Source organism: Jaculus jaculus, chromosome 2 (genome assembly GCF_020740685.1).
Source record: "Jaculus jaculus isolate mJacJac1 chromosome 2, mJacJac1.mat.Y.cur, whole genome shotgun sequence".
Lineage (NCBI taxonomy): Eukaryota > Metazoa > Chordata > Mammalia > Rodentia > Dipodidae > Jaculus > Jaculus jaculus.
The window spans coordinates 164,875,510-164,889,848 of NC_059103.1; the positions used below are offsets into that span (position 1 = coordinate 164,875,510).

General features: G+C 44.8%; 2 protein-coding genes across 5 annotated transcripts in view; one reads left to right on the forward strand and one right to left on the reverse strand.

Moving 5' to 3' along the window:
- Rad54b (RAD54 homolog B) overlaps positions 1–1,973 on the reverse strand; it is a 140,234-nt gene extending 138,261 nt beyond the window's left edge. Inside the window, exon 1 of one of the 4 annotated variants that reach the window (XM_045144691.1) lies at positions 1,882–1,973. The gene's annotated coding sequence lies outside the window, so the exon portion shown is untranslated. Of the gene's footprint in view, positions 1–671; positions 1,178–1,450; positions 1,546–1,830; positions 1,862–1,881 lie in introns of those variants that run through there. The other 3 variants (XM_045144692.1, XM_045144693.1, XM_045144690.1) reach the window with 3 other exon arrangements.
- Positions 1,974–2,733: 760 nt separating this feature from the next.
- Positions 2,734–3,702, forward strand: LOC101610614 (lysine-rich coiled-coil protein 1-like). The gene has a single exon (XM_012948424.2). The coding sequence runs from the start codon at positions 2,899–2,901 to the stop codon at positions 3,661–3,663; it is 765 nt and encodes a 254-aa protein (XP_012803878.2). The 5' UTR covers positions 2,734–2,898; the 3' UTR covers positions 3,664–3,702.
- The last annotated feature ends 10,637 nt before the right edge of the window (positions 3,703–14,339 follow it).

Genomic DNA, 14,339 nt, shown 5'->3' on the forward strand with positions numbered 1-14,339 from the left:
GGTATTTACCTATGATTTTGAGTATCCATCAAGCCATCTAATTTGTTGATGTATTTCAAAGCACACTGTAGAAATCAGCTCATTTTGCCTGAAATATTTCAGCACTTTTGTCTGTTGGTTGGTTTGGTTTGAACTGGAGATCTCCTGTCTCCTGTTCAGTTTACTGCTTTTCAAATTAGTTCTGTTTAGGACTTGTTCCCAGGCCTTACCTATCAAAGCATCTGGCAGCACAACTTTTATGATACATGTGACATTGACCTGGTTCAGTACTTCCAAATAAAATGAATGGCCAGACCAGGCTGATGATGGAATACATCATGTAGCCTTAATGACTTGGTGCTACAGTATAGTAATTAAGATCACATCTTGAATGGCAATGCCTGAATATGTCTAGACTGACATTCCCAACATGTAATCTTGGAGTTTACTTAAATATCTGAGTCTGTTTCCTCATCTAAAAAAGGATACCTTAATCACACTTTCATATGGGACTGTTGGATTAAATGAAATACTGAACTTAGAATAAAGTCTGACACACAGCAAGTACTCAGTATCATCTATTATATTCCCATTTAAGTTTATTGTTCACTCTTTAATACATAAGGTCCTGTGGGACTGGAGAGGATAAGGGTCTCATGAGGGGAAAAGGGGAAGTAGAAGGCTCTACTTACTAGATTGTGCCCAGAATCTATGCTTTCAATTGGGCTTGGATGCGAGCAGGTGTGCAAGAGACCTCCCTTGGTGGTTTTGCTTTTTGGCTTGCAACTATATTAGGTAATGTTGCAGTTACCTTCTCGTTGAGACAACACACCCTAGGGATCCAGCCTTTGAGAGGACAGGGTTTCTTTAGCTTACAATTTTCAAGGTGAAGTTTCATCATGGTGTGGAAAGCAAAGCAGAGCAGAAGGCCGGGGATCACATCACTAGGCTAGCAGTCAGTACTGAGCGAGCTAGCTCTGAACACGCAGTGGGGTGGACTAATAAACCTCAAGGCCCATCCCCAGTGATATCTCCTCCAGCAAGGTTTCACCTCCCACAGATCCCACAACTTTCCCAAATTGCCACCAGAGGTAATAATGACCTCACTTCCTACAAAGTCTTCCCTGAGGTAAATTAATCAATTTAAAAGGTTTGGGGCTGGAGAGATGCCTTAGCAGTTAAGGCACTTGCCTGCAAAGCAAACGGACCTAGGTTCGATTCCCCAGGCCCCACTTAAGCCAGCTGCACAAGGTGGCGCGGGCGTCTGGAGTTCGTTTGCAGTGGCTGGAGGCCCTGACGCGCCCATGCTCTCTCTGCCTAACCCTAACCCTGTCTCTCTCTGCTTCTCTCTCTCTCTCAAATAAGTAAATAAAAATAAATATTTTAAAAGGTTTTAAAAGAACTTAAAATATTAACCAATGACTAGGTAAAATTCCCCATGTTAGGCACTAGTTCTTTATAGGGCGTTTACCCTGACAGGTTGCAGGCCGCTGGGCCCTCGGAGCCAGGCACAGGAGCTTATCCCCGGTGGGGGCGGGGCAGTATAGCAGAAGCCAGACCCCCCCCAAGGGAGCCTGCGCGCCCATCACCACCGCGCACGCGCTCATCACCACCGCGCACGCGCTCATCACCACCGCGCACGCGCTCATCACCACCGCGCACGCGCTCATCACCACCGCGCACGCGCCCATCACCACCGCGCACGCGCCCATCACCACCGCGCACGCGCCCATCACCACTGCGTGCGCACGCACCCACCACACCCCCACCGCCGCCTCCCTCAGGCTGCCCCAAGCCAGCATTCAGAGCGTCCCGTGTGTGGCCGCCGCCTGCCTGCCTTCTCTCACTGACCAGTCCCTCCGGAGCCCACAGGCTTCGGAGCCTTCAGCTTCTGGAACGTACCAAGGGGAAAATGCTGAAAGCTGGGTGCCTGCGCGGCAACACCGCACGGAGAGTCAAGTCTCCCGCCTCCACACAGCCAATGGCCAACCGGGTGCGTAGCAGCAGCGGTCCCCCACGCCTCGGCGGCCCGCTCTGATTGGACGACCTTGCCGCACAGAGTGCGCATGCGTCTGGGCGCGTCCCTTTAATTCCTTGTAGCTTCATACGGGTTTGTAGTTCAATTCAAAGCATGGTGCCTTTCTTAGCAGCGATGTAGACGCTGAGGCTGTGCAGGCATCCTGACTTATGTACACGTGTAGTAAATTGTGATTTGGTGTGGAAGGGTACTATCAGGAATATAAAAAGTGATGCAAGCGTCTGGCCTTCTTTTGCAGGAACATGATAGATGAGATCGATAGATGATAAATAGGTAGATACATAGATTAGATATAGAGATAGATAATAAATGATAGGTGGATGGTAGGCAGGCAGATGAACAGATTTCTGTGCACCACAGAGGAACCTATTATACTACATTAGTTATTCAAAAGAAACATTTGGCCAGGTATGGTGATTGACGCATGCCTTTAATCCCAGCACACAGGAGGCAGAGGTAGGAGGATAGCCATGAGTTAGAGGCCACCCTGAGACTACATAATGAATTCCAGGTCAGCCTGGACCAGAGCAAGACCCTACCTCGAAAAACCAAAAACAGACCCCACCTGCTCGGCGCGGCGGAGGCAGCAGCGGCAGCGCAGCGGTGCTCCTGCCCCTCCGCCACCTCCCCCGCAGCCTCTCCCCCCCCCCCCCCCCCCCCCCCCCCCGGCGGGGAGGGGGCGGTAGTTGTAGACGCCCGCCCCTGCTGGGAGAAGGTGAAGGAGGATAAGATACTGGACAAAAGTAGATGCCTACCTCATGGTACAGTCTTCCTTTGGGGAAAGTTCATGCTGAAAAACTGAAGCAACTAGTGGGTGAATATGATCAAATTTCTCTACCAAGCTGTCAGTCTGATAAAGAAAAACCCTTTTTGTCACCCTAATGAAGCATTCAAACAAGTCCTGTGACTCTTTTCAAGATGAACTTGAAAATTACATTAAAGCACAGAAAGCCAGAGGCCTAGAACCAGAGACTTCTTTCAGAAGGATGAGAGAGGACTATTTAAGAAATGGTAGGTACAGAGAAGAGGCTGATTCCAGACCCAGGTACAGAATGTTTGACCCAGGATTTTCATCTGGAACCATCCAGACCCATCCAAGATCATGCAGTATTTCACAAACCGTACATAACCGGTTCCCAGCTCACAACAGCAAGCTATCACTAGACTCTCTGGGTTACTGTCAGTTTAGCAGGGACTATTTCTCAGAAAAAACAGTGCCCCTGAACTTTAGTCAACAAGAATACAATTGTGGCTCATACAGCCTAGAGTTTGGAGTTCACAAACACCTCTGCTCAGGTTACAGCACCAGCGACTCTCATGCCAGTCATAAACATATGCATCCAAAAAGGAAAAGGCACCTAGAAGACAGAGAAAGAACTGAGAAAGAGCGGCCCAAGCATGAGAGAAAAAGAAGTTCTGAGGAAGTGGATTTAAACAAACAAAAGAGCATCCAAAGAAAGAAACCGAAGGGAGAAACAGAAACTGAACCAGTCAGTACAGAAAAGCTTAAGACTCGAAAAGAGAGAAAAACCCGAGATGAAGCCTCTAAGAGAGAGGACCGCAAGCGCAGAAAGGAGAAGAAGGAACAGGGCGAAGAAAGGACGGAGGAAGAAATGCTCTGGGACCAGTCTATCCTTGGATTTTGAAACTCTTCAATTGGTTCTCCTGGGATTAAGTTGAAAAATATTTAGGAGCTTGGTTTCATGATACATGCCACTTATCCTATGTCAAGAGGTACTTTAATTTCTGACAGTGAGCACAAACTATTTAGTTTGCTTGTTTTCCAATATGAAAATTACATTTTCTAAAAGCGTCATTACATCTTACATATAATTTCCCTTTATGAGAGTGGTGCTGCTTTTTGTTAAATTGCTGTGATGGAATTATTTTCCCTTGGGAGACCCATTTATTTTAAATTGGAGGATTAACACTTTGCAGAATCTATGTTTTGGTTGGGTTTGTTTTAGTTTTGTGTCAGGTATTTTTATGTTCACTGGTTTTCTATGAAGCAATTTAGACTTCCTTTGTTAGATCTAACTTGCAGTGTTGGAGAGTGAAATACATTATAATAAGCTTATCTTACATACAGTTCCAAAAGTTTCAGCATCTTCACACAAATTCAGTTTCTAATCTGGGAATGTTTATAATAAAGTTCTAATTTCTGAAAAAAAGAAAAAAAGAAAAACCAAAAAACAAACAAACAAAAAAAAAAGACACATTTGGTGCCCCTTACAAGACTTTTTCCAAGCCATTGTTAAGTACTGGGAATATGAAAATGAGTAAGTGATTGTGGGGATGTAAGAAAAGGAGGGCCTCCTCTGGACTTGGAAAAGCACTGAACAATTTTTTTTTAATAATTTACTTGGCAGGGCATGGTGGTGACACCTTTAATCCCAGCCCTCAGGAGGCAGAAGTAGGAGGATCGCTGCCAGTTCAAAGCCACCCTGAGACTACATAGTGAATCCCAGGTTTGCCTGGGCTAGAGTGAGACCCTACCTACGGATCCACTGCGTTGGTGAAGTCAAGAATCCGAGCTTAAGCTCTGAGTAAAGCTCCTTGCCTTTGCATACCTGTTTGGTTCTCCTTGGTGGTCACTGGGGGCTCCAAGAACTGGGCATAACACAGGCACCACTGTTGTGCATCTGGCTTTATGGGAGTTCTGGGGAATGAAGCCAGGACACTGAAGCTTTGCAGGTAAGAGCTTTTACCTGCTGAGCCACTTCTCCAGCTCCAGGATTTTTTTTTTTAGTTGAGAGCACTAAAGGATTTATTTTTATTTATGCATTTAACTGGAAGAGAGAGAGAGAGAGAGAGAGAGAGGGAGGGAGAGAGAGAGAGAGAGAGGCAGATGGAGTGAATACACCAGGGCCTCCAGCCACTACAAACAAACTCCAGAGGCATGTGCCACGTTCTGCATCTGGCTTACATAGGTACTGAGGGATCAAACCTGGATCATTAGGCTTGGCAGGCAAGTGCCTTAACCACTGAGCCATCTCTCCAGCCCAGCACTAAAGACTTGACATCATTCACTGGGTATTTTCTAAATGATTTCTAAGTACTAGGCAGTAAGAATCTGCCAGACCTGAGAAATAGGAAGGTAGAAAATCATGTCTGAAAATAGAAAATAGAAAGAAAGGCAAGTGCCTTAACCGCTAAGCCATCTCTCCAGCCCTAGAAAGAGTTCTTAAAGGTTATTCACTGAATTTTATCCAACACTTTGACCAAAGTTGAAGAGCTGAGGGAAGGGGTTAATAAAGACATGAAATAATTTATAGCTGGTAGAAGTATAAATAGGTACAACCACTTAAAGAGTAATGGGGGGCTGGAAAGATGGCTTAGTGGTTAAGCGCTTGCCTGTGAAGCCTAAGGACCCCGGTTCGAGGCTCGGTTCCCCAGGTCCCACGTTAGCCAGATGCACAAGGGGGCGCATGCGTCTGGAGTTCGTTTGCAGAGGCTGGAAGCCCTGGCACGCCCATTCTCTCTCTCTCCCTCTACCTGTCTTTCTCTCTGTGTCTGTCGCTCTCAAATAAATAAATAAAAAATTTTAAAAAATATATTAAAAAAAAAAGAGTAATGGGGGCCAGGTGGGGTAGCACATGCCTTTAATCCCAGTACTTGGGAGATAGAGGAAGATTGCCAAAAGTTTGAGGCCAGCCTGAGACTACAAGTGAATTCTAGGTCAGCCTGGGCTAGAGCAAGACACTATCTCAAAAATAAATAAATAAATGGAAAGAGAGAGAGAGAGTAATGGGGAGGGGCCACTGAGGAGATGGCTCAGTGATTATAAGGACTTGCTTGCTAAAGAAAGCCTGCTTGCCAGTGTTCAATTCCTCAGCACAAACTTAAACTAGGATGCAAAGTGGCTCATGCATCTGTGCCTAAAAACAGTGGTAGGAAGGGCTAGAACAACCCCAAGCTGGTACCCAGGTAGTATGTATGTTTTCAGTCTGGCACTTCCTTTGCAGCCACAAAAGACCCTGTCTTTAAGAAGGTTGAAGGGCTGGAGAGATTACTCAGTGGTTAACATGCTTGCCTGCAAAGCCTAATAACCCAAGTTCAATTCCCTTCTCCACATAAAGCCAGATGTACAAGGTGGCACATTCATCTGGGGTTCGTTTGCAATGGCTGGATTGCAGATAAAGAAAGTGGAACACAGACACCTTGAAGTTGTCCTCTGACCTCCACAAGCATGCATGCATGCATCTTAAGATATAGTTTGGCAATATCTAGTAAATGAAAGAAAAACAAACATGTGCTTAAAGAGCTTTTTACCCTGGGGAACTTTTGCAGTCCTAAAGTGATCATAGATTGTTTCTAGAACATTTTCTGGGACCAGGGTTACAAGAGTTGTAGTCTAGGGTTTCCAAGTGGGGAACGCTCTTATTATCACACCATGAAACACAAAAACAAGAGTGAATATAAAACAAACCAGCTCTCACCGTATTTGCAGCTTACCTTAATGTCACCCAGGAAGGTTTAGGAAACCTAAAACAGATTTGGCTGAAGGTTTCTTGGGACATGTACCTGGTTCGCCCTCTCCCTTCATCCGTATCATTGCTCAAATACTGCCTAGTCAAAGAGGCCGTATTCAACCAGTCATCACTCTTCTCTCTATTCCTCTACCCTGCTTTATAATTTTTCAACACATTCTCCACCCCTTTTAACTTACACATGTTTATTGTGTTTCCATCCATCTCCAAAGGGAAACCACGAGACAGCAGGAGTTTTGCTTTGTCCCCTGCTACACACATGTATGTAGAACAGTATCAGCCTCATAGAAGACACTCAATAAATAGTTGTGGAACGATGAGCCGTGTGAAAATTCAACACACCCTAGCAGAGGAAGGAGATTGACACCTGGCTTTCACATACCAGGGCCAGCATCGTAAGTCTGAGGAATCCCACAAACACGGATCCCTGGACTCTACATGCAGTGTTTTAGCTTCCATAGGTCTGGACTATACTGATAATGTGCATTTCTAATAAGTTTCCAGAAATATTGCCACTGCTGAGCCATTTTGAGACCATAATCATAGGTCCTTAAGATGAGGAGAGCCTCTGCTAAGGATGGGGGTTGGCTGAAGAGGACAGGCAGGTGCTTTACAATAGTCATTACCCTGTGGGAGACTCATGAGCTTCAGAAAAGTTACAGCAGGGCTGGAGAGATGGCTTAGCGGTTAAGCGCTTGCCTGTGAAGCCTAAGGACCCCGGTTCGAGGCTCGGTTCCCCAGGTCCTACGTTAGCCAGATGCACAAGGGGGTGCACGCGTCTGGACTTCGTTTGCAGAGGCTGGAAGCCCTGGCGCGCCCATTCTCTCTCCCCCTCTATCTGTCTTTCTCTCTGTGTCTGTCGCTCTCAAATAAAATAAATAAAAAAAATTATTAAAAAAAAAAAAGAAAAGTTACAGCAGTGGCCACTTGGGGAATAAGGAAAAGGAACACCGAAGGTGGCCCCCAACCAAATAATAGAGCGGCAACCTGGCATGGGCAGATGGGACTTACAGAGCAAGAGGTGACACCCATGTCACAAAGGGGCCCTGCGGATAAACAGACTGAAAGATTCCTCTTTCTCTTGTGTGTGAGTGCTGCAAGGACCCACCAGGCTTCCCTGGTCTCTGAGTTGCATTTCTCTTGCAGCTTTATGGGTTGTCTTTGATTTCTGTATTTTGGATTCCCCCATGCTGTGCTTCTGCTTGCTCATTTCTGATACCTGATGTCTTGTGATTAAATGAAAGTTAATGTAACAGTAGGGTTATAGCTGCTATAAAATTACTTTGCCATGTTTTATTAATATTAAACTTCCATGGGGATGAAATGTAGCTTAGTGGTTGTTTGTCTAGCATGTTTAAGGCCCTACATTGGATTGCCACACTGAAAAAGAAAATTACCATTAATGATATCTGTAATACATATTGTGATGTCTTGATATAGTGGCAAATACAAACTTTAGAATGAATCAGATTCATAGTGGTTTCCAATGCTGTCAGGAGGTTGCAGAGTGCAAGGTACATAAAGAATACACAGTAGGGCTGGAGAGATGGCTTAGCAGTTAAGGCACTTGCCTGCAAAGGCTAAGGGCCCATGTTCTATGTCTCTCCAGGTCCCATGTAAACCAGATGCAAAAAGCTGAGACAAGCACAAGGGTGCATGTGCCCACTAGGTGGCAAAAATATCTAGAGGTCAATAGCAGTGGCTGAGGCATTCTTTCTCTGTCTCTCCCTCTCTTTATCTCTTTTGGAAATAAAAAATTTTAAAAAGAATACACAGTAATAAGTGCATATTTAATGCTCCCTTCCAAATGCAATTGAGTTAATTGCTGTGTCTATCTTAAAAAATAAAAAGGGAGGAGGCTGGAGAGATGGTTTAGTGGTTAAGGCACTTGCCTGCGAAGCCCAAAGACCTAGTTCAATTCCCCAGTATCCACATAAGCCAGATAACTAAGGTGGCACATGCATCTGGAGTTTGTTTGCAATGGTTAGAGGCCCTGACACATCCATTCTCTCTCTCTCCTTTCTCCCTCTCATAAACAAACAAACACTGGTGCTATAAGATTAGCTAGCTAGCTTTACTGTGTGTATCTTTTTATTTCTTCCTTGGTTTTTTATTGTTGTTGTTGGTGGTGGTGGTGATGAGTTTTCTCCCCCCAAGGTAAGGTCTCACTCTAGCCCAGGCTGACCTAGAACTCACATTGTAGTTCCAGGTTGGCCTCTCTTTCTTGAGTGCTGGGATTAAAGGAATGCACCACTACACCTGGATCCCTGTTTTTCTTTTTCTTTTTTTTCTTTTATTTAAAAAAAAAGTCTCATGTAGACCAGGTTATGCTGAAATTCTTGATCCTTCTGCCTCCACCTCCCAAGTATTGGGATTACAGGCATGTGCCACCACATGCAGCTTTTATAAGACTTCCAGTTTTACTTACAATAGTAGAGCCTTCCATTGGATGAGCCTACGATCCAGTGTCCAGAGGATTTTCCAATGCAGTAACATCAGAGTACAGGAGAAAAGCATGAGACGACCCCTGTTGCCACTTTGCTATTGTTGTTTACACCTATGACTAATGAACAACTGGCCAACTTTTCTGTAAGTCTGATGGTATTTCAAGATGTCTTCAAACTGAAGTATAGACTCCTAAAATTGCACTATAATAGTTTGAGGGCAAGAGTAATGGCTTAGTAGTCAAGGCTCTTGCCTGCAAAGCCAAAGGACTCAGGTTCAATTCCTCTGGACCTACGTTAAGCCAGATGCACAAAGTGCTGCATATGGTGGAGTTCATTTTCAGCAGCTAAAGGCCCTGGCGCACCCGTTCTCTCTCTCTCTCTCACTCTCATAAATAAAGAAGTAAATAAGACTTTAAAGAATAGGTTGATTCCTGTTAAACCTTTCTCACTGTGTAGCAGTTACTGTCTTGTTGCCGGTGGGGTGAGGGTATCAGCAGAAGGGTTTATTTACCGCTTCCAGTTTCAAGGGGACTTTTCATCATAGCGGGTAAGTATGGCAGGAGCAGAATAGTTGGACATCCCATTTTGAGAAAGCAACGAGAACAAGTGCTGAGTTGTGACAAGACTGGCCCCCTAGTGACACACTTCCTCCACCTCCTGAATGCTCCACTAACTTTCCAAGCAAAACACATTGAGTCTAGAAGGGACATTTTACATTCAAAGCACCAGAAACTCCATCTCCCTTTAATCTTTATGCTGATTACAGCATCACTGACTTGTAAGGAATCAGAATTCAAAAACGCTGTTTTAGAGCCGGGCGTAGTGGTGAACGTCATTAATCCCAGCACTTGGGAGGCAGAGGTAGGAGTATTGCCATTAAGTTCAAGGCCACCCTGAGACTCCATAGTGAATTCCAGGTCAGCCTGGGCTAGAGTGAGACCCTATCTCAAAAAAAAAAAAAAAAAAGCTGTTTTAATGCAAATATGATTTATTGCAGTAAAAGGAAACTCACCAAAACTTGCAAAGGAAAACGGTGCATAGGGTGAAGACTAGAAGAGATGAGGTGCAACTCTCTGTGGAACTGTACAAACAGTGCCAGTTTATTATCCCACAAAATGTGTAATGGCACCCAAAGTGTTTCCAACCTTAAAAGCATCATCTAAAGAGCCAGAGAGATGGCTTAGCGGTTAAGGCACTTGCCTGCAAAGCCTAAGGACCCATGTTTGTGTCCCCAGAACCTACATAAGCCAGATGCACAAGGTGGTGTGTGCATTTAGTTTTGTTTGCAGTGACTGGGGCCCTGGCACACCCATTCTCCTCTCTCTCTGCCTCTTCCCTCCCTCTCAAATAAATAAAATCATTTAAAAATTCATCTGAAGCCTTGTCTCCTGAGTTTTTCTTAGAAGTTGGGATGCAGAGCCCCCTTCTGGTTGGCCTTGGTTGCTCAGTCTCCATGGTATTCCTATGACCAGAACACTGCGGCTCCTGTTGCCTGGTACCTCCAAGGCCAAAGACCAGAGACACACTGTATCTCTAAATTGCACTTTTAGTCAAAGAGCTGGAAATGTGGGAAGGCAGCAGGTTAACATCTTTGAAATAAAAAAAGAATCCCTGTCTTATACCTCATCTCCAACCAGCAAACTTTATTGGGAGATGGGACAGGAATGGGGACCCAGCAACATCAATAATTTCAGAGCTCCATCTTGCCCCTCTGGTAGGCAGTCAGCCACACTTCCAGAACTTGTGATGTCCATGTCTCTCTTGTAATCACCCCTTGCATTCTTCCCTCACTCTCTGAATGTCTGGGCTCAGCTCAGGCACTTCATGGAGCACTAGGTCTAGTTAATGTCTGCTGGTTTTCAGCTTTAAATTCTTCCACGGACATGTGAGCTGCCATGGGGTGGTAACTCAGAACAAACTATTAGCATGTACACATCAAAGAATTAGTAGTATGTTTGTGTAGATGCCTTAAATATGGAGTAGCATGTTTTTATAACATGGAATATAAAAGTGCCCTATGTATCTCTCCTGACCCCTATAATTAACATAAGCTATTTTTAAGACCCAAGACCCCAGGAGTACAGAAATGGTCTTGCCAGGCAGGATGTTTCAAGGGATAAAAGGGAATGGTGCTGAGTTAGCATGGAACAGGAAAATTCAGGGGACATGGGAAGGGAAAGGAGACCCCCTGACTCGAGAGTCTGGCTGAACTCTCTTACTAGTCAAGAATCCCAGTACAGCCAGGCACAGTGGCGTATGTCTTTAATCCCAGCACTCGGGAGGTAGAGGTAGGAGAATCACCATGAGTCTGAGGCCACCCTGAGATTACATAGTAAATTCCAGGTTAGCCTGGGCTACAGTGAAACCCTACCTCAAAAAAAAATTTTTTTAAAAGGAATCCCAGGCTAGAGGGATAGCTTAGCAATTAAAGCATTTGCCTGCAAAGCCAAAGGACCGAGGTTCGATTTTTCCAGGACCCACGTTAGCCAGATGCACAAGGAGGCACATGAGTCTGGATTTAGTTTGCAGTGGCTAGAGGCCCTGCCACACACTCTCTCTTTCCCTCTCCTTCTGTCAAATAAATAAAAATATTAAAAAAAAAAAAAGGAATCCCAGCACAATTAACAGAACTTCATTAGGAGGTTACTTTCATAGAGACAGTATTCCTTTTTAAAAAAATTTTTATTTTTATTTATTTATTTGAGAGCAACAGAGAGAGAGAGGCAGAGAGAGAAAGAATGGGCGCACCAGGGCCCCCAGCCACTGCAAACGAACTCCAGATGCGTGCGCCCTCTTGTGCATCTGGCTAACGTGGGTCCTGGGGAACCAAGCCTCGAACCGGGGTTCTTAGGCTTCACAGGCAAGCGCTTAACCGCTAAGCCATCTATCCAGCCCACAATATTCCTTTTACATAGAGCTATTTTATGTGATAATTGCAATGACCCATGCTTAAGACCTAGTATGTATAACCTTCAAATATGGCCCTCACCCCCTTCCCTGCTATAAACCTTAATTTTCTGGGACTCTCATGAACAAGACTTTCCTACAGTAAAAACATGTCTTAATTTCCTTCGGAAGCCTCTGTTACCTACATTTTTACCTGATATGCTGTAATTATCCAGTATACCTCAGAAGCCAACCTATGCTCTCATTTACCAAAAGACAGAAAATGGGGGCTAGAGAAATGGCTCACTAGTATTTCAATTCCCCAGTACCCACATAAAGCCAGAGGCCCAAGGTGGCACATGCATCTGGAGTTTGTTTGCAGTGGCTAGAGGCTCAGGTGTGCCCATACTCTATCTGCCTCTCTCTCTCCCTCTCACAAATAAATAAATATATGAAGTATTCTTTAAAAGGAGGAAAAAGTTTCTTAGAAACTTTCTAAGAGTGCTGGGGGGATGGCCCATTTGGTAAAGCACTTCCCATACAAGTCTGAGAACCAGAGTTCCCCAGCACCCAGGAAAATGCTGCATGAGCATGGCAGCCCAGCAGTAACCTAGCACCTGCGAGACAGAGGGGGTCCCTGGGGCAAGAAGGATACGACTAACCAAATCAGCCAGCTCTGAGTTCAAATGGGAGAACTGGCCTCTATAAATAAGGTGGAGAGTAACTGAGGAAGACACCTGACATCAACCTCTGGTCTCCACATGCACACACATGCTCACATGTTCCCATACACAGGCAAAGTAATTAACAAACCCAAAACCTTTGAACAACGTAAGGTTCATAAGCAACCAAAATCATGACTCTTGAGAAGTACACACCCACACTTCAGCATGTCCCTAAATGCTTTCTCCCCCTATGCTTAAATGTATGTAAAACTCTTTTTTTATAATATGGAATGTAAAAGTGCCCTGTGTATCTCTCCTGACCCCTATAATTAACATAAGCTATTCCCAAGACCCCAGACCCCAAGTGTGAAAAATACTCTGGCCAGACTTCCAGTAAGATGGCAACATAGGCACCATGCCACAGCAACTTAGGGGAGAAAAACAAACAAACAAACAAACAAAAAAAACACACAAAATACACTCTTTTCACTAAAAAGTGAGGTGTATAGAGCCCACAAAGCCAGGCAGAAGTGGCTCCAGCAGCAGCGGCACCAGGTCCACAGCAGCAGCAGGTCAACGGGGCCACAGCTGCAAGGCTCAGCTTGAGCCACAGGAAAAGCCAGGTGAGGGGATTTTCTACTCATACTGGAGCTCTTCCCAAACTCAAGAAACCAGAAGGGAGGACCTCAATGACCAACAGAGGAGGAGATCACAAGGTAGAGGATCACATGGAAGCCATGTATAGTGGCTCATGCCTTTAATCCCAGCACTCGGGAGGCAGAGGAAGGAGGATCTCCATGAGTTCAAGGTCACCCTGAGACTCCATAGTGGATTCCACGTCAGCCTGGCTGGAGTGAGACCCTACCTTGAAAAACCAAAAACAAACAAAAAGGGAAGAAGAAGAGGAGAGGATCATGTGGACCAGTGAGAGAACTAGACCTACCAGCCACAGCCTCCCCTCCCCCACCGACAGCCCAAGCGCAAGCACCAGCAAGCACCAGAGACCAGGGGAAGGAAGATCACAGCACCTAGCACACTTGAGCAGAGCAGTGATCCAGTGACCCAGCCAGCCTACTTGAACCTACAGCGCACCAAAGAGGGACCCAAGCCAGGAGTGCAGCATAACTGAGACCAAAATCATCCCAAAAGGTGACTGGGATTACACCAGGTAAGTACCTGCCAAATAAGCCTGGTATATAGGCCTGAACTGGAAGTGCTAACTGTACCTTCCATATCAGGATAAATTATATGTTAAACCTGATGTATGGTCAGATTTGCCATTCGTAAATAAGCTATATTTTGGACTTGTTACTTGTTGCTTCCTATTTATAGTGCCTTTGTTGTTCATTAGGGAAGGGTCTCACTTGGTCACAAGCTGACTTAGAACCCTCAACAGACCAGAAATCTTAGCCTCCTGGTTGACAGGATTAAGGGTGTGGGGCAACATGCACCCTAAAGGACTGCAACTTTGTTAGAGAATCTGGTTGTCATACCTATTCCTGCAAAAAATACTCTGTACTGTTTTTCATTGAATGTGTACATTGTTTAGTTAAATTTTAGAATCTGCCTGTATTTTGTTCCACTCAGCCTACTTGAATACTCTCATAGCAGGCAAACCCAACATAAAGGGTCACTTTTGAAGATACTCTGAAAGTCTTAAGAGCCACACCTAGCACCTTAAGCTCCTACCCTGAAGATACACAATATCAGATTGATGGATATATCTAACAATACTGTAGCTAACTAGAAAATCAAGCATTAAATTAATCCAAGATGTAAAAATATGTACATTATAACACAAGAAACACCAAAAATCAAGACAATATAAATCGAC

Excerpts from the sequence above, each read along its gene's own strand:
- LOC101610614 (XM_012948424.2), top strand. The coding sequence starts at position 2,899 with ATGAAGCATTCAAACAAGTCCTGTGACTCTTTTCAAGATGAACTTGAA.